Here is a 23,223-nt window from a genome sequence, read left to right on the forward strand (position 1 = left end):
AATAGAAGTGAAAATGAAAAAAAACACTTTTCTTTAATCTAGATACTGGATTTCATATTAGACAGAGTTCTAGTACACATGGAAGTAACAAAAAAGGAATTAGATAGTGACATAATTCTAAAGGAAGTGACTGATGAAAGTATTGAAGACAGTTGGAAGGAGAGGGATAGACTGGAGAGTGCCTAGGAGATTGTAGTTGCCTGACAGGTAACTGTGGAATACAGGTGAGGGGTTGGTCTTCACAGGAGGCATGAATGGCCCGTCACCAGCTGTGGTTTCTGATAAACTGTTCTCTTTAAGGGCAGTGAGTCTTAGCCTGAGGTCTTTGAATAGCTCTATTAGAGAGCCTTAAAGGGTCTCTGAATCCACAGTGTCTTTGTAATAATTTTTACATATATATGGTGATGAGAATTTTTCTATGAAGGAAGTTCATAGCCTTCAGCAACTTCCCAAAGGGTAAACGACATAGAATGCCAGTCCTCAGATACTCCCTGTATCACCCCATCAGGACTTTCCTAGAAGACAACTGTCCAATGTCCCCCAAGACAAGCTCATGTTATTCCAACTTCCAAGATGATCTCACTCCTTGGAATGTTACTATTCTATTATTATGACTCTTATTTTATCTATTTTTGTCTATTTTGTCATTTTGGTTTCTACCTTTTTCCCTTACATGACTTCAAATTTTATGTGGATACCTTTACTTTTAACTTCTAGTTCTACTTAGCTCCTTTTGGACTCTTACTTGAATCACTTTTTGAAGGACCACCCCCCCTTCTGTCCCCACCAAGTACTTGGAAATAATGTTGTGGGTTCTGCCCTGTTTGGAGGGAGAACCTCCAAATACATTTCCAGGATATATTTCCATTTAGTCAATAAATTAATATCAAATACTTGCTATGAACTAAGCATTGTGTATACCCCAGGACAGTTCTGTCATGTTGCTCTTTATTTACATTCATTAAAGAACTCACAAGGGTCTCTAGCCCATGCGAATCCTATCTTTAAGAATTATGTCATTATTTTTTGTTTAACTTAATTCTCATGAACTAATAAGGTGACTCTCCAATAGTACTTTAACCTTGATAGATATGTTAGAAAGTGGTTTACATATAATATGGGAGCCAGAAGCTAAATGTTTTAGGAAAGGTCACTGGCTCTGTATTTTAGTCACAGAATCACTAGATGGGCCCATATTTGTAGTCTCTTTTGCGGGGTTGAAGTTGATGGGATAATATTTATGTCTCTGCTTATCAGTTTGGTCTATATGAACTCCATTTAACAACATTAGTAATAAGAAACTAAACCCAATATATTAAATGTTAAGTAATTTGATATATTCTATTATCTCTTGAATTTAATCAATAGAAGGACATTTTTGAACAGTGGTGGGGATTTTTTTCTTATTGTCTAGGAAATAATGTCCTTTACATGGCATGTATAGTCCTTTAGACTATGGTGATCTTTCATCTCATTAAAACATAATGAGAAAAATCTGGTCTTTCATAATGAGGCAGAACTAAATGGGTTCTTAGAACAATCAATAACAGATTATTAAGAAAGAAAATTTTGTTAAAGAAAAGAATATATTTTCCTCTAAGCCCTGCAGTATTACAATAATAGAACACAGTGAGACCTCCTTGCTTTAAAAAGTATTCCACTCAGGAATTTTGATTAAGATTATTTTTGAATATCTTTTGTTAAAAAACATGAAATTAAAAAATGATTGAACTTTGTCTATGCATATACATTGATATCTGGATTCATTTATAACATGACCTCGATTGTTGAGAACTTTGAATAATGGAGATTTTCAATCACATAAAGACACAGAATAATTTAATGAGCCCCTCTTTACTCATGGCATAGCTCCAGCAATAATCAACTCATAGCCGGTGGTGTTCCTTCTTCTGCTCCTATTACTACATCTTCTTTCCAGGCATCATATCATTTTTCCCATAAATAAATTGGTATGTATCTCTCAAAGGTATTGAATACAAACACACCATATTACCATCTTATTTTAAAAATGAGAAAGAATTCAGTACCATAAAATATCTACAAATTCCCAAATGTCTTATTTAATTTCGTGATTTTTTTTACAGTTTCCTTAAATCTGCATTAAAAAAAATCCATCCTTGGATTGCTATATCTCTTAAAACCTTTTCAATCTGTAACCTCCTCTGTTTCAATCTCTGCCTCTGTACATTTTTCTCTCTCTCTGTACATTGTTGTAGTTTGTTTTTGTTGCTCATGAATAAACAAGGTGTTTTCCCCTGGAGAGTTTCTCTGGGTCTGGATTTTACTGGTTTAATCCTTATGGTGTCATTTTACATGTTCCTGTCTCTTCTGTATTTTTGGTAAATTGGCAGTTTTGGATAGATGCTTGCTCAAATTCAGAGTTTGAATGATTGATCGATTGATTTTTTTTTTGCCAAGAAAACTTCACAGTTGGTGAGGTCTTCTTCTATTAGACTAAGACACATAATACCTGGGTGTGTCTCTTTGTGTGTTATCAGCTAACACAAATAATTATAGTTTATAACTATATCAGCATCATATCCTTGATTTCGGCTCAGGTCATGAACTCACAGATTCATGAGATCAAGCCCTGCATCTGGCTCTGCACTGACAGCATGGAGCCTGCTTGGGATTGTCTCTTTCTTCAGTCTCTGCCCCTCCCCTGCTTGGACATGAGCACCCTCCCTCTCTCAAAATAAAAAACTTAAAATAAAACAAAATAATGGGTTTGTTCACAAATATCTTCTAACAGTGACCAATTAGATTTTTAATTTTAGTTGTTTCCTTTAGTATAGTTATAAACTCATGGATTCACACTACCCTTCCCTATCTGAGTGGCTTAGACAAATCACTAACCCCTCAGAGCTATGATTTACCTAGCCCTGAAATGGGGATGATGATGGTGCTATTTCACAGCGTGATAAGACTTCAGAGATAGCCATGTTTTTACGGCACCCGGCACACTGCCAGACACAAATAAAATCTTGCTAAGTGTACTTACCAACAGTTGTGTTCTTACTATGATTTGAATTATAAATCAGAAAATATTACTTTAGAATCTACTTCAAACTGCTCCTATAGAACTTCTACTCTACTCTGTACTTTTCAGTAGGAACAAATATGCTACCTTTTAACTGTCTGTTTCCCATCATATAATCAAACGAATACATAGTGGCAAGTTCTCTGTTATGACAGAGGTGATTTGATGACAGTGCTTCATGTTAGAGAGGTTCAGGGGTTTTGACACAGAAATCAAATGGTCAAAAAATCAGAATAGTCAAAACAAGTTCATTAATGTCCTAAAGTGGCAACAGTGTTGAGATGCAGTTTTGCCTGTGAGGTGTTCAAAAAAAGTAGAAGAACATGGGAAGACCTTCAAATGTCTGTTTATAGTTATTTGCATGTTTCAAAATTCTCTGACAATCAGTGGCTCTATGACTAATTCTGGGTTGCTACCTCTTAGATCATGAGCTTGTATAGGATGCCTGTTTATACTCAGGGCTTGTATTTGGTTAAGTCCTAGATTTTACTAATATAGCCACAACACACACACACATAAAGAGAAAACTAAGCCAAAAAAAAAAATTCACATAATGCACTGTTCTTTCCTGGAATTCTGTGCTTGTCTTTCATCAAGATGAAGCTGAATTTACAACAAAGCAATTTTCTTTTAAAAAGGAGAAGAGTGAGAGAAACTTCTTTTTTGATGGCCATGCAGTCTAGCACAAAGAATTAATTGAATGTAGCCAATTGGTTAGGATCAATATTTTTTCCCCAAAATAATCTATGTTATTGTAATTTGCTTTAGGCATATAAATACAACTCTAGTTCACAAAATGTAAAGACAAGATGTCAAATGTACTGGATTCAACTGGAGTAGAATCCCAACTTGACTATAATTTTCTGGACATGGCAGACTGTTTTTGAAAAATGGGATTTAAGAGTTGTGACTTATCTTCAGTTAAAAAAAAAATCAATCCATAAAAACACTGCTTCTGGCAAAGAATGGTTCACGTGAACATATTCAATGCATGTTATTGAACTACAGAACGGTGGCTATGTTCCATGGCTTATCTTGCTTTAATTTGCCTATCAAGCAGAAGTGTGCAGTTAAGATAGCTATCATCAATGATTTTCTTCAGTGCTGTAGAAAGATGGTTATGATAGGTAAGAGAATTCAGGAAGTTGCTCTCACAGAAAAATGTCAAGTTCAAAAACACTACAATAAGCAACAAATTAATTCATGAAACTCTAATCAGGTGTCAGAGAAATGGTGTCAGTTCTGGGTGAAAAGCTCTGCTGAATTTTATTTTTTTGTGTGATCCCATTAAGATAGATATGAGAGAATTAGAATTGATGCCTTAAAAATAATTGCCATCACTGAATCGGATGAAAGAGAAGTTGCACTTTTTAACTCACTTGCTGATGGACAATCTACTCAAGCCATAGGTTCCCATGTGTATTTTGAAATGTTTTTACCTTGATTCGAATGAGTGACTTTGCCACAATATTTTAACAACTCAACAGGTCAAAAATGTTGTTCCATTTACATCCTCTGCAAATGTAAATAATTTGAAGGGATTATTGAAGATAATTCCAGAAGAGAGTTGGGGGTTTTTGATTTTATATTTTTTTCACCCAAATGGAAGTTAAAAATAGCACCACCGTTTAATGACAGCCTCAAATTACTGAGTTCACATTACCCAGAGGTTGTCTAAGTTTGCAATTTTAATAAAGCCTCTTTTTTTAGTTACAAAAGTTATACATGCTTATTGGAAGAAATGGAAACAATACAAAAATAATTAAAAACTGAACTTCTGCCTCCAAAGTCTAATCCTCAATGGTAATAACAGATGATACTTCATAGATTTTTGGATGTCTATCATATATATGTATAATATTTATACATACTATAATATATAATGTAATAGCACATGTATTTTAATAAAAATAAAAATATATTATATATTAATATAAAAAATAATCTATATTAGGTATTTTATATTATATATATTTACATGCTATATACATAATAACAATATGTATAAATATATTTTAATATGTAATATATTTTTCTTTTATAAAAATGCAATGTATGTATATTATACTTGGCATTTTGTTTGTTTACAAAAGATGAACACCTTTCTATACTGCTATTCATTCTTTATAACTATTGCATACTATTCCATTGATTGAATATCTTAGGATTTATTTGGTTATTTTATATTTTTTATAAGCATGAAGATTGTTTCCAATTTATTTTTACTATTTCAACCATGCATTTTACTTCAATGATCTGTCAGGCTTTATGCTGGGAAATAAAATTGAAGCAGAAATTTACATTTCAATTTGTGGACATGTTAAATTAAACCTATTGCATGTGAGGCATAGGATTTTCTAGGCACTGTCTAGGACACTGGAAATGATGACTAAGTGAATGGGCTTTCTTATGCTGTCTTGCCCTTATAAAATGCCTTGAATACTTTTTTACTTCTTCCCCTCTGTCCCATAAGTTCCTGTGGCAGACAGTGGAGATATCATTTTCAGCCTTTGTGCCCTTGCTTGTCTTCCCTACAGAGTCCAGGAAAGTTGAATATTCATTTTCCAGTCTCCCACACAGCTAACTTCTCCAGGGACACAGCAGCCATTTTGTGACTATGAGGCAAAGACCAAAGGCACCAAAGAGATGTTTGTCCAGATGTCCTCAAACTTTTATTTGTTTAAGTTACTATAGGTCAAGCTTCCCATTATTGTGATCAAATACTTTACTAATTGATCCAGTCTCCAGGCTGCACGTTAAGACAATGAAAACAGAAACTTCCTTTACTTTCTAAGTGACTTGGAGCTCTCTTTCTGCAGTGCCTGGTCAGAATTCCTCAGGTAACGGTGTGAAGTACCAATTTTGTGAGGCTGCTCTTGCCTGGGAGGATTTCACACAAATCACAAAGTTTAGGAGGGCACAATATCCCATATTTGACAGATGGCGTGAGATAGAATGCAGTATAGGAGACCAGGTGCTGGTTAAGAACGTGGATAGTTAGGTACAATGACAGGAGGAAACCTCCAGCTCTTCGAGGGAAAGCTTTCTGACAGTAGTTTTCAGTGCCTCCCTATAAGATCCAATTATATTGCCTTCCAGGGACAACTTGCAGTTTTTATCTTTGCATGAATGTCCCATCTGAGATTGTACAGGGTTATTCCTAGAAGCTCACTGGGTCAGAATATTGCAGTGACCATAAACTGATAGTGAAGAAGGTGCTTGGTCAGTATTCTTGGAGAAAATCCAATTATCAGCAGGAGAAGACACACTAAAAGAAAGAAGAATTAGACAAAGAGGGGAAGAAACAGAACATTAGGTTTTAAAGGTGTTCATCAGTTTGTTGGAGGCCTCCTGGGTACCACGTACGGTGTAGGGGAAGCCACAGTTCATCAAAAACTCCTTCTGCACCAGAAACTAACTTGACAGTATATATTCTTTTCTGGGGCTACTGCTGAGGGGTAATCAGCTCCTGCAAACAACTGTGTTCCAGGAAATGCTCTTCAGGGGTTCTCGGGACAAATGGCTCATCAGCCCAAGACGAATCATAAAAGGAGAAGGGACAAAGGGGTTCATCAAAGGGAAGTGGAGGAGGGGAAGTAAGTCCCTTTAAACCTATAAACTGTTGAATGATGGAGATGTATGAAAGTGAGCAAGCCACCAGCCTGCCGCCGCTGACAGTTAGGAGGGACTTGCGCAGTGTGATTGACATAGTTGTACTCACAACAAGCTTTTGAAGTGTTCCTGCCATGCCAGACTCTGACTCCCTTCCCCTGGTGGCCTGTGATGCTGCAGGGGGAAGGTTTGGGTTGCTGAGGCAGAAGCTATGAGCTGCCAGTGGCATCCATTACAATGACCAGAGCTTTGTCCTATGGATGCTTTCTTTGGTCCTCATTTGGCTTTCTGAGCATTAATGTGATAGAGAACACCTTAACATGCCCATCACTGACATTTCTGTATTCGTCTTTCCGAAGAATGTGCTGGCCAAGAGAGACCCCTTTCTCAGCCCTGGGAAAGTCGAGAGGAAGGAAGATAAACTTTAGAGAAAGGCAGATCTGAGTCCAAACCATGACTGCTTCACATATCAAAAAACAGTGTGACCTCAGGCATGCTGTCTAACATCAGTTTTATCATCTAGAAAATGAGGGATTGCGTCTCTACTTCAGGGGATTGTTGAGAGGATTAACTACGCTAATGTAAATAGTGTGCTTACTGAAGACATGGACACAGAGAACCAAGTACAATTGTTTTATTGTTACTATTAGCATCTTAAGGTTTGCTATTGTTTTCAGTGCCAAAATACAGGTTTCTCTCATCTTCTCTTGCCCATTCATTCATATATTCAGTTGGTAAAACTGAAGAGCCACGTTTGGTGGCTTTCTTGCAGCGAGGGATATAAAGATAACTGGGACATGATCCTCTTGCCACGGGGTCTGTGGACCCTAGGGAAGTAAGACACTGCTGGTCTTCCGGCCCCCAGTCCCTCCCTCTCTCAGTCCACACTCTCCATGGCAACCACCACAAAGGCTGGTCTGAAATGCAAATTTGTGCTGCTGGTCCCCTGCTGAAATCCCAATCCCCTCATGAAATCCGGGCTCCTTCTCAACGACAGACTATTTCTGTAAAGGCCAGAGAGTAAATATGTTTGTCTTTGTGGACCAGGATCTTTATTGTCAATATGCAATTCTCCTGCTGTGAATAGATGTGAATAGATATGGCTGGATTCTGCCCAGGGGCCCTAGTTTTCTGATCCTGGCTCCAGGACACCTGAACAGTCCCTGCCTACCTCTTGAACAGTCACTCCTTTCTTCCCACCTTGCAGGATCTGCTGCAGCTGTGCCAACTGCACAGCCCCAATGTGCCTCACTTACTCACTTGAGACTCTTTTCTTTGACTTGGGGCTCTCTTTACCTAGAACACTCTTCTTCTCCCTCTTACCTGGATAGATCTGGCATGCTCTCCTGATTTCTCCTTAGCTATCCATTTCTCCAGACAGCTATTCCTCCTGTCTCTTCCACTCCTCTGCCAGCACGTAACTTATGTACCATAGAAAATGTACTATATTTTCCTCTAGCATGCTCCAGTTACACAGTGAAACACTGTCACAGTGCCTTTTCATTCAGTTGTCTGTATCTCAAATAGACAGCAAATTCCCTAGAGGTGGAGGAGGGAAATAGCTTTACTTAGTCAATAAGTATTTAGGGAGCACCTACTTCATGCCAGACATTGTACAAGGTGGGAGAGATCCAGCAACAGACAAAGGCAAGTGCATTACCTTTCCCCAGGGAAGTGGTCAAACAAAACATAAACGGGTGAATAAATAATGCCAAAAATTTAGAGATTTTAAGACATCTGCTCACATAAAAACAAGCAAACAAAGACAGGGAATCATGGGGCCAGGCAGGGTGGGGGCTGAGGTCAGGAAGTCTACTCTGGAGCTTACACGGGTTTACACAGGAGCTTGGCTTATTTAGAGAGGGCTGGGGAGATGAGGGTATGGAAAGCTGGAAGCTGGGAGGCATGAGATAAGGTGTATCAGGGGGTACAGTTCCTTTTATTAAGGTAATCCTAGGGCACACTGCAGTGCCTGAAAAGTAAACAGGCCTTTGGGCAGGGTTTGATACCTGTCTCAGTGGCATTCCCCCAAAAGAGGTCCTGAGACAAGAATTTTGGCTCACGAAGTTTACTTGCGAGGCAATGCCAGGAAGCACGATGATGAGCAGGGAGGGGAGACGGGAAAGGAGGGACCCCACTAGGGATGTTAATGAGCAGGGAGATGTGGCCGTGGGCAATGGAGGGCTCAACCCCAAAGGGGTTTCCCCACAGAGGTGGTTTTATCCCCCAATTTCCATCCCAAACTTAAAATTGGAAGCTGGCCGAGAATGCACTTGAAGGGACTTCTACCATGCCCCAGTCCCAAAGTTGAGCGTGTCCATGCTGCCTGAAAAAGCCCTCAGCAGTGAGGCTTGGGTGTCGGAGGGGGAAGCCTTTGGTGTGGACACAGACCAGACGGTTGCCCCGAAGGCACAGGTGGCCTCTAGGGTGAGCTATGGGGATACAGGCAAAGCATCAACTGCTTCTGCTACAATCACCTAGCGAATAAATGATTGAGTGGATAAATAAATGAAAGGGTGAATAGCAGTACCCGAGAAGAGTGAAGTACTTACTACGCAGTAAGCCCAACGTGAGTGATATGAAGTAACAGGAAACATGAATGAAGAGAAATGAATCAATGAAAGAAGGGCAAAGCTCTTGCCCCCAGGGAGAGTCCGGGAAAGTCCCTTGGGAGCCATGGTGTGCTGGAGCTCAGCTGACTGTGTAGCTAGCTCTCTTTCCAACCAAGTGTGTAGGCATTAGGAGGGTAACTTGGAATTGGCCATAGTGGGAGTATTTACACCATGGGAATTAGCAAACCAAATGCTAGACATCATTGCTTTATGCCCTGGAGATCTGACTCTCAGCACACACAGCTCAGTGGCAATATGAATACCAATGTTTGATTTCCATTTTCCAATCCCTTTCATACTAGTCTCCTCACTGTCCAAGGTATCCTTCATGCCTGAGTTTGGGTATCAGGCCATGGAAGATGTCTCCTCTGTAACTTTCCTACAGACCACAGGTCCCTGTGAGAGCCATTAATCAGCCTAATTTCCTGTCCTCCTCCAACCTAGTGCTTTCAACTATGCCTCACAAATTAACCAGAAGGATTAATAGCATCTTTCATTGATATTCCTTGTGTGGTTCAATTAGTTCCAAGGAGGGAACTGCTTGCCCCTTTTCTAAGGAAAAACCTTTGGTATCATTAACTGTGCAAAGATATTCCTGCCATGGGTGATTTTGGTTTATGGATGCTTATTAAGCCAGCAAATGCAAGGCAATGCTTCTGTCTCTTTCACCTGAATCTATTTCTAATCAGTCTGCATGCCAAGGAACTCTCTACTGGTTAATTTTGCCCATTTAGAGGAATAATTTTTTGTTGTTAGGAACAGAGTTGTAGATCATCCAAGACAGTAGTGAAATGAGAGTTCATTTCAGGAAATTTATTTCTGTCTCCTGAATTCAAGGGAAGTGAATGATTGGGCCGGTGGTTATGATATTGATTATCTCCGAATGTACTAGAGTGCGGGTGTCTGCTTTGTTTGAGAGCTGGAAGCTTGAGGAAAGATAGCGACAGAGAGGTTTTATCATCTCAGTTGGCTGGATAAATGGACTTTTGCCCCCGGTTTATGACCCCAGTGTCTAGGAAGGTGAGTAAGTAGATCACATTGCCAGAAAGAACGCAGGGTTAGCTGAGGATGAACACACAGAGCCCAGGGTTTGGAGAAATGACACATGCATGCGTATGCACACACAAACTCCATGTCTTCACCTCTCATCAACGTGAATGCAGTCACTACAGTCAGCCTCAGATGGAGGTCTTCTCTCTGGTCCCTCCCTGTCATCTTTTCCTAGCACCCACATCCCCAGTCCCCTAATTCAGGCTCTTTCCTCTACTCAGACTTGCAGGACCCATGCCCACTTCCCATTCCATCATGTCCACATAACACAGTTTAAACTCTTTTCCATCTCCCAGATTAGGCTTTCAGAGCCACGCATCTACAAGACACAAACTTTCCTCTTGCTAATTTTAATGATCTCTCAGAGAAACCATTGTCAAGCTAAGGAAGTTTCTGTCTCTTCACAACACCTTCCAAGAAACTCCTTCTAAAATTCTCCACCCTATCAGTAAAAAGAAGGAAGGAAAGAGGGAGGGAGGGAGGAAGAAGGACGGAAGGAAGGAAGGAAAAATGGAGGGAAAGAAGGAAGACAAAGAGAGCACAAACCATCCATTCTGCTTGGCTAGTGAGCTTGCCAGTCTGTGTCCATGAGACCCTCAGGAGACACATGGAGAACCTCAGGCCACTAAAGCACCGTGGTGCATTTCTGGGCAAAGGCTAGAACATTTGACAGTTTTCTCCACCCCAGGTAGCCAGAAATTGTTCTCCCGGCTGTTGTGAGCTAAGCAGAAGAATGCTGACTCAGGGAGTCCAGACATCAGGATTCTAGTTCCAACTATGCTCAGCTTAACGATAACCCACAGCCCTCGGACCAACTCTAGTTCCAAATCTGCTGTAGCTGAGTTGGGAAAAGAGAATGTTCCTCGCTAGTTCTCTGGTTCTTCACTAATTAGTACTAATAGTAATAATAATACATAGTAATAGTAGCAGAGGGGGGAGGAGGAGGAGACACTTGACTGTTTGTTGAGGGTTGTGAGCCTGGAGCCATGCATATATTCTCTCAGCTGCCGCACACAAAACCATGTGAGGTGAGTCCTCTTATCCTCAGACTCTTTCACTATGCAGTTTCCATGCTGACCTTCCACTGTCCAGCCTTTCCTCTCAGAGGGTTTCACTTGAGAGCTTCCCTCTGCCTGGCACACTCCTCTCCACTCCCCACCTCCTTTTTGCATGGCTTCCTCTCCTTATCCTCAGGGTCTTAGCTTACATATGACTTTCCTCAGGTGTAACTCCATGCCTAGAAGAGCTTCTCTCCCACAAAACACATAACATAATTTGTAATGGTTTTATTTGTATATTCTTTCTGCTTCTGTCTCCCTGATCCATCAGGGAGCTCCCTAGTGGGCAGAGGTTTACTTTGTCTTTGTCTTTTCTCCTTCTTACCTTTTTGTTCCCCACTAGCTGGCACCTAGCAAATGCACCGTTAAACGTCTACTGAGTGAACCAATGAATTAGTCCTGATTTAGGAGATGTAGGAACTGAGAGATTTGGAGAAGTTAAATAACTTGCTCCATGTCAGATGGCTCGGAATTGGACTCAAACTCGGGTTGTGCCTGACTTCCAAAACTGCTCTGCCCAACCATCTAGGGAGGAGTGCCTGGGAAGACCTCTGGGAGCGTAATCTGTGATAGCATTTTCCAAGTCCCCTCCCACTTTCCATTTTTCTTCAACACCAAGGGAATTTTGACCCACCAAAGAGCTTTCAGCTCCCTCTCCCCTCTCTGTCTTAATGTACTCCAATTACAGAACTAGGCCCCTGGCTGATATACTCTGAAGGAGCTGATTTCACTCTCCCAAGTATGGAATCGACGATGCCTGTAACACGTTATTCACTCGGCAGGATCTGACTCTCCCAGAGTTGTACAGACGTTATCTGTTTAATCCTCACCAAACCCATGTGAATTTGATATTGGTCACACAGTATGATTTCCCTTTAATCAGTGAGGAGTGGGGGAAGGGAGAAAGTTCACCAGAAAGCCCATAGGTGTCATATTCTACTCAAATACAATGTCTTATGTTCTCAGAACTCGATAGACATTAACAGAAAAAATAGTGGTGTGTGTGGTTTTAATAGTCTGCCACTTTCTTTCTATGCATCTAACATTTTGAATAGTTAAATACATAATTACCATTCCACCTTAAGTTCATTATGTGGTACTATTAATCATATCTTACTGTATATAAAGCACTTTAATGGAAGATGAAAAGCCAAGGATGATTCCCCTATAACTATCAAGCACTGAAATTAACAGGCTTTATCTTTAAGTCCCTTCAACTCTAACTTGCTACATTTTAATGTTTCAAGACATTTTTTAATGCAACTATGTGAAGCCATTATGCTATTCTGCAACATTTTTTAATATAGAAATGGTAAGCCACACACACACACACACACACACACACACACTATTGTTGTTAAGAGAAAATCATATCACATATGTTAATTGCTGGGCCCAATACCTGGCCCATAGTAGACACTTAATGATGGCAAGAATGGACAATTACTCCTAACTTTTGTAAGTACTAGTGTTGATTACATACTTAGGACGCTTACCCCACCGAAGGGCATCTATCTAGCTTCCACATAAATCTCTGCATGAACTGAAAGGGGCTGCACATAAATACATATTTCATCTCATTTAAATCTCTCAGTGATTGAAGAAGATACAGAGGATGTCTTCCAGGTGAGGAGGCTTGGACATGGAAAGGGCTCTCCCCATAGCCACACCACAGAGCTCCGGGCTCCGTTACTGCACTCTTTCTTCAGGAAGAAGTCTTACCAAAGGCAATATGGTAACAACATGGGACAAAGGGCTAAGACATCCAGGATTATATAATGCAACTTAGATTTAGGCATCGAGCAATTTAAATCACTTCCTCCTTATTCCTACCAACAGTAAGAGCTGACAGAAAAAGAGCATTTGGTCATGAGAAGTGAGCAGATGCATGCCCCAGGAATAAAATCAGGTTCCCTCCAGCCCTGGTCTTCCGTGTGTATGAGCCCCCCACTACAGAGGAGGTTGGAGTAGCTTCTCAATGCCTCCTCAAATCCTATTGGTGAGGCAAATGAGGAAGAAAAGCGAAGTGAAACAGGAGTTTTTTCTGGAGTGCTTAGATGCTAGGTCACTAGGGCCAGTGGTCTAGATTTAGCGAGGGCGTAAGTCTAAATTTCCTATTTCGTGGCCTGGAACATCTTACTACAGGGCTCATCCACATCTATTTACAGCATTCATTAACATCATTATAGCATTCATTAACATCTATTGAGCACTTATCCTGTGCCAGGCAGGATCTGTTTTAAATGCTTTCCACACATTAACACATATAAACATAGTCTTCTCTTACTATATCTTCTGTATCTTTTGGTCAAGTTGTTTCCTCAAGCATATTGTAGTATAGAGATGGAATTTAAGGAAAGGTATTAAGCAGGCTGTGTTGTAGCTTATGAACAAGTAATAAATTGTATCATGTATCTTGAATGTATCATAGATAAGCTGCTATATAACGATTGCCACTTCAGATAGCTGTGAAATTAGGTGATTAACTAGTTGTTACTTAACCTTCTAATTACTGTATAAGTCTAATTACATGAAACAGAAGTTGGTGCTTTGATTTTTTACTTTGCTTTTCTGTTTGGAGTGTCATTGTAACTAATGTATTGTAAATCATGGAAAATAATTGCATATGTTAAAAAAATATGAAACTTTATAAAGTAAAAAAATAAAATAAAATAAAATTTCAAAAAAAATACTAATTTTAAAAACTAATAACTAAAATTTCCACGTACAGAAAAAAAAGTGGTTCACAATATATTTCTTTACCTTTGAAGGTTTTATCATTAACCAGTCTTTTCCTATTAAAGTTAGGTGGCCAACTGAGACTAGGAGCCCTGATTCTCTTCCACCACTGAGTGAGACTGACATGGCAGGTGCTAGGGATAATACGTAGGTCGCCTTGCACACTTTCTGAGTAGACTTGGTGACATTGCCAGGTCCAGCAGCCTTCTTGTCCACAGCAGTGTTCTGTTTTATATCATGAATAGCAAAATGGCACAGAGGAATTGTTATTGATGCTGTTTTACTGATGAGGCAACCAAAGCATGGGGAAATTAAGCAACCTTTCCAAGGTCTCATTCCAGAGTTCATGCACTTAACCCCTACACAGTAATTCTCTTTTCTATGCAATGTGGGCTAGTATTCCTAATGGGACTGCAGACCACCTAAAGAAGCTGAATTCCAAAATGAAAATAAAATAAATGGGAGAATTACAACATGGGGTAATGTTAAGTGACCTTGATTGACTTTCTTTGGAAATGAGCAGGGAGTAGTTTTTAACTTAGCCAAATTAAGCAAAGTTTAGTATTTGTTTCTCATTTTAGCCCATCCTTAGCCTCCCAGAGATATCTTCTTTCTTGAAGACTTCCTTGATTTCCTGGTCCTAATTTTTAGTACCTAATTCCCACAGACCCATGTTCTACACCAAGATGGACACCAGTAGAACCTTTTAACAGTTGACACAGAGCAACTAACACAGAGTTTTAACAATTAGGGAGGGTTTGAGGTTGACTTGTATAGTGAGAACTTGTGCTCTGAAATAGCACCTGTTAGATACTCACCTACTCTCCCTCAGCCCTTTAAGATCTTAAATTCTGGGGTGCCTGGGTGGTTCAGTCGGTTGAGCGTCTGACTTCATTCAGCTCAGGTCATGATTTTGCAGTTGGTGAGTTCGAGCTTCACATGGGACTTTGTGCTGACAGCTCAGAGCCTGGAGCCTGCTTCCGATTCTGTGTCTTCCTCTCTCTCTGCCCCTCCCCTGCTCGCTCTCTGTCTCTCTCAAAAATAAATAAACATTAAAAAAATTAAACTCCGACGATGGCTTTAAAAAACTATATTACTTCAAAAGATAAAAGACATTTATTGCAGAAAATACAGGTAAAGCAAATAAAGAAAACAAGGGAGACATTTCGAATTTTTCCCACATGGAGGTATCTGTCATTAATCCCTAGTGTGTAAATTTCCAAATCCTTTGATGTGAGGTTACATCTCTACCTTCTGAGGCAGGACAACTCTTTACATAGCCAAACACAGATATTTTCTCCTTGTGTTCAGTTTTTGTCCAAACAAAGTCACTCCAGTTTGCCAGACTACTTTTTCAGACACCGCCTTCCTGGTCCCCATCATCCTCCTGGCTTTCATTTTCCAGCCTGGACCAAACACAGTGCCACATTTCAGAAGAACGTAACCTCCCTCAATCCAGATACTAAACTCTGATTGATGTATTTCTTTGGATTAGCATCATTCCAATGACTCCCTTCTTTCTTGCTTCTTTGTTCTCCACAGCTTTTTGCGATCTTTGCGTTTGCAACATGCGGTGGCTATTCCGGAGGCCTGCGGCTGAGTGTGGACTGTGTCAACAAGACGGAAAGTAACCTCAGCATTGACATAGCATTTGCATACCCATTCAGGTAGGGAATGGTGGTGTGCTCACAGAGAAGGCACCTTCTTCTTTATACGGTTTCTCAAAAAATAATGCAGTTTTCTGGAGACTTAGGGGTAAACAGAGAGGATTCTGTCTATACCTGAACAAGTAAAATGCCCCCCCTACCTCTCTCCCTGGGAAGATTTGTGATTCCTACCTTCAAACCAGAATTGACTCTTCTCCAAAACATTGATACTATTGGCCCAGGATTGGGGGCTGTCAGTAGGGATGCCTCAGATACACAATTCCTTTCTCTCCATCCATATTTCCAATCTTAAGTTCTTCCAAATTCTCTCTAGAATTAGGGTCACCTCTAATTTCATGTTGACTATGCATCTTGATTGATACTCTATTTAATAATATTAATATCTAATATTGCTTCTGTGTGCCAGACACTGTACTTTGCTGTTTACTTGGTTAATCTAATTCAGTCCTTTCGAGGGGAGTGCAATTACCATCAGCATTTACAAATGAGGAAAATGAGGTACATATACGTTTGCCCACATTCCTCAGCCAGGAAGTAGCCGTCAAGGTTGAGCCTCCCTGGGTTAAGCCCGGATCTCATATTCCTATGACTATACTTATATTGCTTGAGATAATTCTTTCAATCTCCTTATAAATTCAGTCTGAAAGATCCCTTATATTTGTCTGTGTCCCTCCTATACAGTGATGACTAGATATCTACCAGGGTCTTTTCCAAACTGGACATCTTGTGATTCTGACCCACATACTCCAGGAGATTAACAGAATTCAATTTTAAAATAATTTATTTCTGTAAAACTCCCAAATACTTGGCACCACAGAACTGGTATTATTTTTTAAAACAACTTTCAGCACAATGTGTCAGAACACTCTCTTGTTCATTTCTATTTAACAAACATGTATTGAGTAATCACCTTGGGCCAGACATGGCGCGGGCTGTGGAAGTACAAAGAAAAGTAGAACTTGACCCTTGAAAACTTTTCTTAAATAGGAGAGTACAGTGTTTTCCAAAATCTTTCCCATGGAGCCCTAGATATTCAATGTTTAATGAAGAAAAGAAGAAAGGAGGGAGAGAAAGGGTGAACAATGATTTAAAAATTATATGGTCAAATAAATTTAAGAAATGCTTCTCAGCACTCTGTTTTTCTAATGCACATTTTGAATCACCAAGAGATATACAATGTTTCCCAAATATGTTTGACTGCAGACACCTTTTCTCACTGAGCATCTCAGAGGTTCTGTATATCATGGAACACATCCTTGTTATATTGATTTAGTGAACTTTCCCTAGCCTAAAACAAAAGTGCCTCAACTTATAGGCAATGAATCATGGGAAGCAGTGTTTATACGGATGGACTGAATGGTTTTTAAAAGTAGAACTGATAAATTTTGGAAACACCTGCTCTGCTCTGCTCAAGTAGATACTCTCCAAACTAATAAGAAAGTGCAAACCTCAGAAATATTAAGCATAGAACCCTGGTAATTTGGCAAAAAGAGCTACGGGTGTGGGTCGAAATGAGGCTGAGGTGGGGGGGGGGTGGCATTTGACACTTCTAGGTTCTGGTGGAACTCCTTGGCTTTAATGGAGAAAGGCTAAGCCAATGCACACTCACTGATCAGTATGTGGGATCTGGGATAGGAAATAAGAATGGGGGGTTCTAGGATAGGAGATAAGAACTACCAATGGCTGGGGTCTAGCATAGGAGATAAGAAATGTCAGTAGATGACCAGGAGGGGTAGGATGCATAGTAACATTAGTCATGAAACTGTAAGCTCTGCGTTGCCTTCTGCAATAATTTTGTACCCAAAAATGTGATAGGAACAGATGACTTGAAGGCGAGTCACTTAAGATTCGAAGCAACAGGTCAGGAAATGAACATAGGTCTCTCTGTCTCTCAAGCTACCAAGAATAATCAAGAGACCTGTTAAGACTGGAAAACAGTGCCTGGTTGTTGGGCTCAGAAGGGTGGAGAGCAGGGTCATATATTTATGCAATCCTGGGCTAAGTGTCCAATTTGAAAAGACACTTTAAGCAAACAGTTTCCAGTATTGGGTTTAATTTTCTTCCCAAGACATATTACCCTTGCCCAATAAAAGGCAACTGAAGAAATTGGATGAAAATGTTTACTGCCATCTATGAGTACAGTGGCCCACTTATTTGAAATATTTTTACATGAGTTCTGAAACAAAAGTTATCAATCATTATTTTTTCAGTGCCAGAAACTTTTCTTCCAAACACTACCTTGCTCTGAAGCTCCGTATATAAAACAGATAGGAGTCCCTGAGAAAGCTGAAGCCGGTTAGGAAAGGGGAGTGAAGCATAGAGCCGGTCTTCCGTGGCCCTCTCTTTGCCACCACTGCCCACCCCCTGCTGTAGCACCACTGGAATCTCCTTAGAACCCCTGTAGGCACCATAAAAATAAACCCTGCTCTAGAAGAGAGCCAGAAAGCTTTTCTCACTCTGCTTACCACACGTGTACAGCATTTGGTGTCCACGAGTTAGGAATCGAGATTGGCCTACCCATCCCACAGAATGTCTTGCACTTTTGCCCCATCAGTGTCCATCTAGGACATACACGTACCATTCCAGAGAGACTTTGTTTCGCTAGCATTGCAAGTTCATTCGTACATTTGGATACTTTATGCCATTATCTTCTTGGAGAAGATGTCAATAGTGAGTGAACGCATCTAGACTGTATACAGATTATTTTGATGTCATTGTTTCAGAAGAAGTTGGGTTAGCAAGATGCTAATGATGTAAATCATTAAAAAAGTTATTTTCTCCTAAAACTTTACAAGCCAATGCCAATGCTCTGACCATAATCTTAGAAATAAAAGAAGAGCATTCAGCAGATTCTAACTATTCAGTTTATTGCAAACACAAGGAAGACAATAAATTCTAATGCCAAGTCTGTAAATGACAGAGCAAAGAAAAGCTACTTAACTTATCACATTATCAGCTATGGGATAAAATTAGTTTAGAAAATGCTAGGTAGGGGGGCCTGGGGGGGCTCAGTCAGTTAAGCATCCAACTCTTGATTTTGGCTCAGGTCATGATCTCACGGTTTGTGAGGTCAAGCCCAGCATTGGGCTCTGCAATGACATCATGGAGCCTCTTGAGATTCTCTCTCTCTCTCTGCCCCTCCCTCCCTCCCTCTCTCTCTCTCTCTCTCAAAAAAAAATGCTAGATAATTTACCAAATATTCATGTGCTGCTTATGATAAATATGCCAAAGTATGTAGCTCCTTTATACCAACACATGTACATATTTTTGACTCACATCAGAAGGAATTTACATTCAGCAATATATCCTTTTACTATGGGAGTGAAATATTTATCTTCCAGCCTTCCTTTTGATTCATGATTAAAATAAGCAAGTAATATTCAGCATTTTTCTCATCTACTATATGTACTAATTTGATGAAAAAAAACTTATTTGATAATTTGAGGGGGTCTGGATTTAAAATTTCTTATACTTTCCTTATACACAGAAGTATGTAGAGTTTTTTATTATAAGTAATTTAATATATTCGCAGAAGTGTAATCAAAGAATGCCAGTGAACACTCTGCACAGCTACATGAGGCATGTCAAATGAAAGATAAAGGAGGTTAGAGTAGAGAGTTTGGGGGTAATAGGAGCAAAGGTTTTCATGGCAAAGGTTGGTTCTGATGGGTCCTAGTGATGAATAAATAAATATGCAAATACTTACCACAAGCCTGTAATGTACCAAACACTGCTAGCCACCTTCATGTATATCCTATAATCATTACACCAACCCGGTGAAGGAGCTTACCATACTCTGCTTGAGAAGACTGCCTGGAGGGCAATTTGGTCAACATCACATAGAAAATCAATTGCAAATTTTTGGATTTCCTGTGTTCTACTAATTTGGATAAAAACTGAAGATAACAATATTCAGACTGTTTGAAGTGTGGTGAGTAGAGCAAAAAATAAAAGTGATAGAGGTGGAAAGCTGGGTTTTGGCAAGATTTTAGAAGACCTTGAATTTCTAAGCAATTAAATTAGGGAGAAGAAGTTAAAGATGATACAAAGAGAATAATAAGGAAAACGATTTTGAAGCAGAGAATATAGATTTGAATTTGATCATGCAGTTTGAGGTGTTTTCTATCAGGAAGTTTTGCAGTAAAGAAGAGAGAGGTGTAGTCCGACTGGAGTTCTGGAGAGTTATCTTCATCCATTGAAATAAAAGTCTTGGAGGAAGGGAGGTCACCAGGAGAGATAGAAGTAAAGGAGCACAGGGCTCAGCCATGGGGGGTGCCCATGCTTATAACAAATGAAGAAGGAGACGAATGACTGAGGAGACCAAGAAGAGCCAAGTGCAGAAGAGGTGGGACAACTAGCAAAGCGTGGGCTTCACAAAAGGTAAGAAAATGTCATGCGTGCTACCAGTCGGCACGAGTAGAACCCACTCAGTACTTCAGAGAACTAAAGGGGTGAAAACTATGAAAAGGCCAGTGGATAAAACTAATGGTGGCTATTAAGGACTTTTCAGTAGGAAAGAAAGCATACAAGGCTGTTGGAGAATGGGAAATAGAATTTGCTACGCTTTCCCTGAGACAAGTAAAGTACAAAATTCTAAGGATTCCAACCATCCAACCTTAAGCTTGCATGAGATGATGTTCATGGAGAAAGAGACCAAGTTGGTTAATCACCTTCTCACAGCGAAGGCATGCACATCCTGCTTCTTGAAAGTAATTAGTTCATTTGATAATGTGGTGATAAACTTCCCACTTTGCCTAGACAATACTAAAGTATCCAGTGTGTAGGAATCATTTGAGAACAACTGAATATAAAGAATAGAAGATTTATAATGACAAATCAATTATTATGTCACTTACAATGTTTTGAGACCCCCCTCCCCCAGAAAAATTTAAAATATTAAGTTTGCTGTCAGTTTCAAATATTCTTGTAGATTGGAGGGGATACTAATCACTGCTTTAGATAATTAACAAGATTACCCTTGATTAATTTATCCTAAAGAAGTGACCAGAGATATAGAGAAGGAAGTAGGTACAAAGGTATTTACTATTGAATTATTTTAAGTTCTTCAAAATTAGAAATAACTTATATCTCTAAAGATACGGAATCAGGGAAATAAATTGTGGGGCATCCATAATATGAAAGGCTAGGCAGTCATAAAAGTCATTTTCTCAAATAACATATTAAAGATAGGTGAAAGGCTCCTGGCATTGTATAAAGTAACTAGCTGGAATATAAAACTATACATATGTAAGGATTCTGATTTTGTTTAATTTTTCCTAGCTGGCTATGGCAGATACTGCCCATCTTCCATTTCCTCACCACTCATCCCCATACCTTTCACTGCAAGCTTTTATGACTGTTAGAAGTCTTTCTGGGACCAAAGAAACTTGCTTGGTCATTATGCAGGACAGGCCAGAAGTTCTGGGGCATTGCTGTCTCCTGGAGCAGCCCTCATCCAATAATAAATGAGAGTTGGAGGATAAAGATCCCAATTTCCTCACATCTAATGGGGCACAACTCTAAGGCATGTCCCGTACCCTCTCTCGGAGGCACCCAGCAGGACAGCTCTGCCCATAATGGAAACCTGGTCAGTAGCACACCTTTTATTACCTTCTTTCCCTTTCCTGTCTCAATTCTCCACTGCCTTATTGGTGTTTCCAGGGATGAAACTCGTGTCTTGATCTCAGATCTGCTTTGGGGTAATCCAGCCCAGAACACTAGTATCGCTGAATTATGAACATTAAAAAACATGGATGGATAGATGGATGGGTGGATAAACATAGATCCCTATTTCCTGTCACTCTAAATTCATCTTGTATAATGTTGATCATGTGAAAACCAGCTTGGTTAAAAATCAGTACCGTTAGTCCAGAACATCTCCCCTTATGGTTTCTAGTTTAGGTTTCATATATGAAGCCATAATTGTTTTTCTCTGTTCATGGTATCTTAGCTATATAGTAGGTCTATTCCAATTGGAAGTCATACTAGCATGGACTTTAACCTCAGTTTCTGAAAAATAGATGATAGCCTAGATTTTGGAAATGATCCATAGCACTTCCAAAATAAATTTTGTAGGAGATGTAGTCTATACTTTGTCAGTCCTTCCCAAATATAGTCTCTCAATATGGTGGTTACCCACATATCTTTTCTCATGGGATACCCAAGTAACAAAAACTAAATTATATTTATGGAGATTATGTCATGATTATTTCATCAAAATGTTAATTTATTTCTTGGTAGTGAGATTATGAATGAATCAGATATTCTTTTTTACTTTCCACACTTTCCAGATGTTCTACAATAAGATTTTATGACTTTTAATACTGTTAATCTACTGAAACAACATAGTGTGGCTTGAACTATAAAGATGGATGGCCTGGGTTCAAATCCTGTCTCTGATACTGACTAGCTACATTTTGTTAAGAAAATTGCCTACCATCTTTTTTTCTTATTTTTAAAACATACAGTGTTACTCATTTCACAGTAGTATTGTGTTAAGTGAATTGTATATGGGAATTATTTAAAATAAGGCCTAGAATTCAATAAGTTCTCTTTTAGTATATTCTTTTTACTTTCAAGAAAGGAATTAGAGAGCTAAAAAAGATCAGTATTTTAATTAGTTAGCAAAATTACCACCAAGACAACAAAACAACTCCTTTATTATATTTTACCCAGAATGGTAGTCTCTCCCTAACCCTTCCTCCCCCATATGCAAACATTAAGAAGTATATACATATTTAACTGTTTTACATTTATTAACTTGTTTTTACTTTTATCTTAAATCTTACTGGGTTGTCCTTGAAGGTACCATTGGGTCTGTATTTCTTCTCATTCAAACTAATGAGGTAATAAGTGACAGAAAGGAGAATGCTCAGAGGCACTAGCACAGCCCTTCCAGGGTGGTGTGGCCTGAGTGGGATGGAAGAATGAGATTCTGAGTTCTAGCCTCTTGATTCTTGAAAGGGAATTTGAAGAGGGTTCTTTCTGTTGAGGGAAAGGCGAGCTGGGATGCTCAGCTGGGCACTTGCTGGGTAAGCCCTATTCTCTCCTTTATAACTGTAGCCACTTGCTCTGATTCTGCTACTTCTGTTTGGAACATGGGGACAGGTGGAGGTTGATGCCAGGAAATCTGTGGAGTTTGGACCATTACCTAGTAAAGCTAGCTCTCTTGGGGGAAAAGCATTTTCTGTCTAAGATCCAGACCCTAGAGCAGTGGTGATAAACTGTTCTTTTTACCAGAAAGGCCAATTTGGGGGAAATAAAAATGTTAAGGACTATAATGTTTTATTCCTTGTGTTCAGGAAATGCTGCAATTGCAATTACATTTAGGCATTTGTTTATTGTTTCTCATTACCAAAGGATTTTACTCTTTTTGGCTAACATTTCAGAAAAACTTTATAACTACAGTATCTCATCATAATGTT

General features: G+C 39.4%; 1 protein-coding gene across 1 annotated transcript in view; it reads left to right on the forward strand.

The window, feature by feature from the left end:
* The window catches only part of SYNPR (synaptoporin), a 325,840-nt gene that overhangs the window by 185,914 nt on the left and 116,703 nt on the right, over positions 1 to 23,223 (forward strand). Inside the window, exon 3 of the mRNA XM_029918714.1 lies at positions 15,675 to 15,799. Within this exon, the coding sequence (XP_029774574.1) occupies positions 15,675 to 15,799 (125 nt within the window). The remainder of the gene's footprint in view (positions 1 to 15,674; positions 15,800 to 23,223) is intronic.

Source organism: Suricata suricatta, chromosome 12 (assembly GCF_006229205.1).
Source record: "Suricata suricatta isolate VVHF042 chromosome 12, meerkat_22Aug2017_6uvM2_HiC, whole genome shotgun sequence".
In the NCBI taxonomy this organism is placed as follows: Eukaryota; Metazoa; Chordata; class Mammalia; order Carnivora; family Herpestidae; genus Suricata; species Suricata suricatta.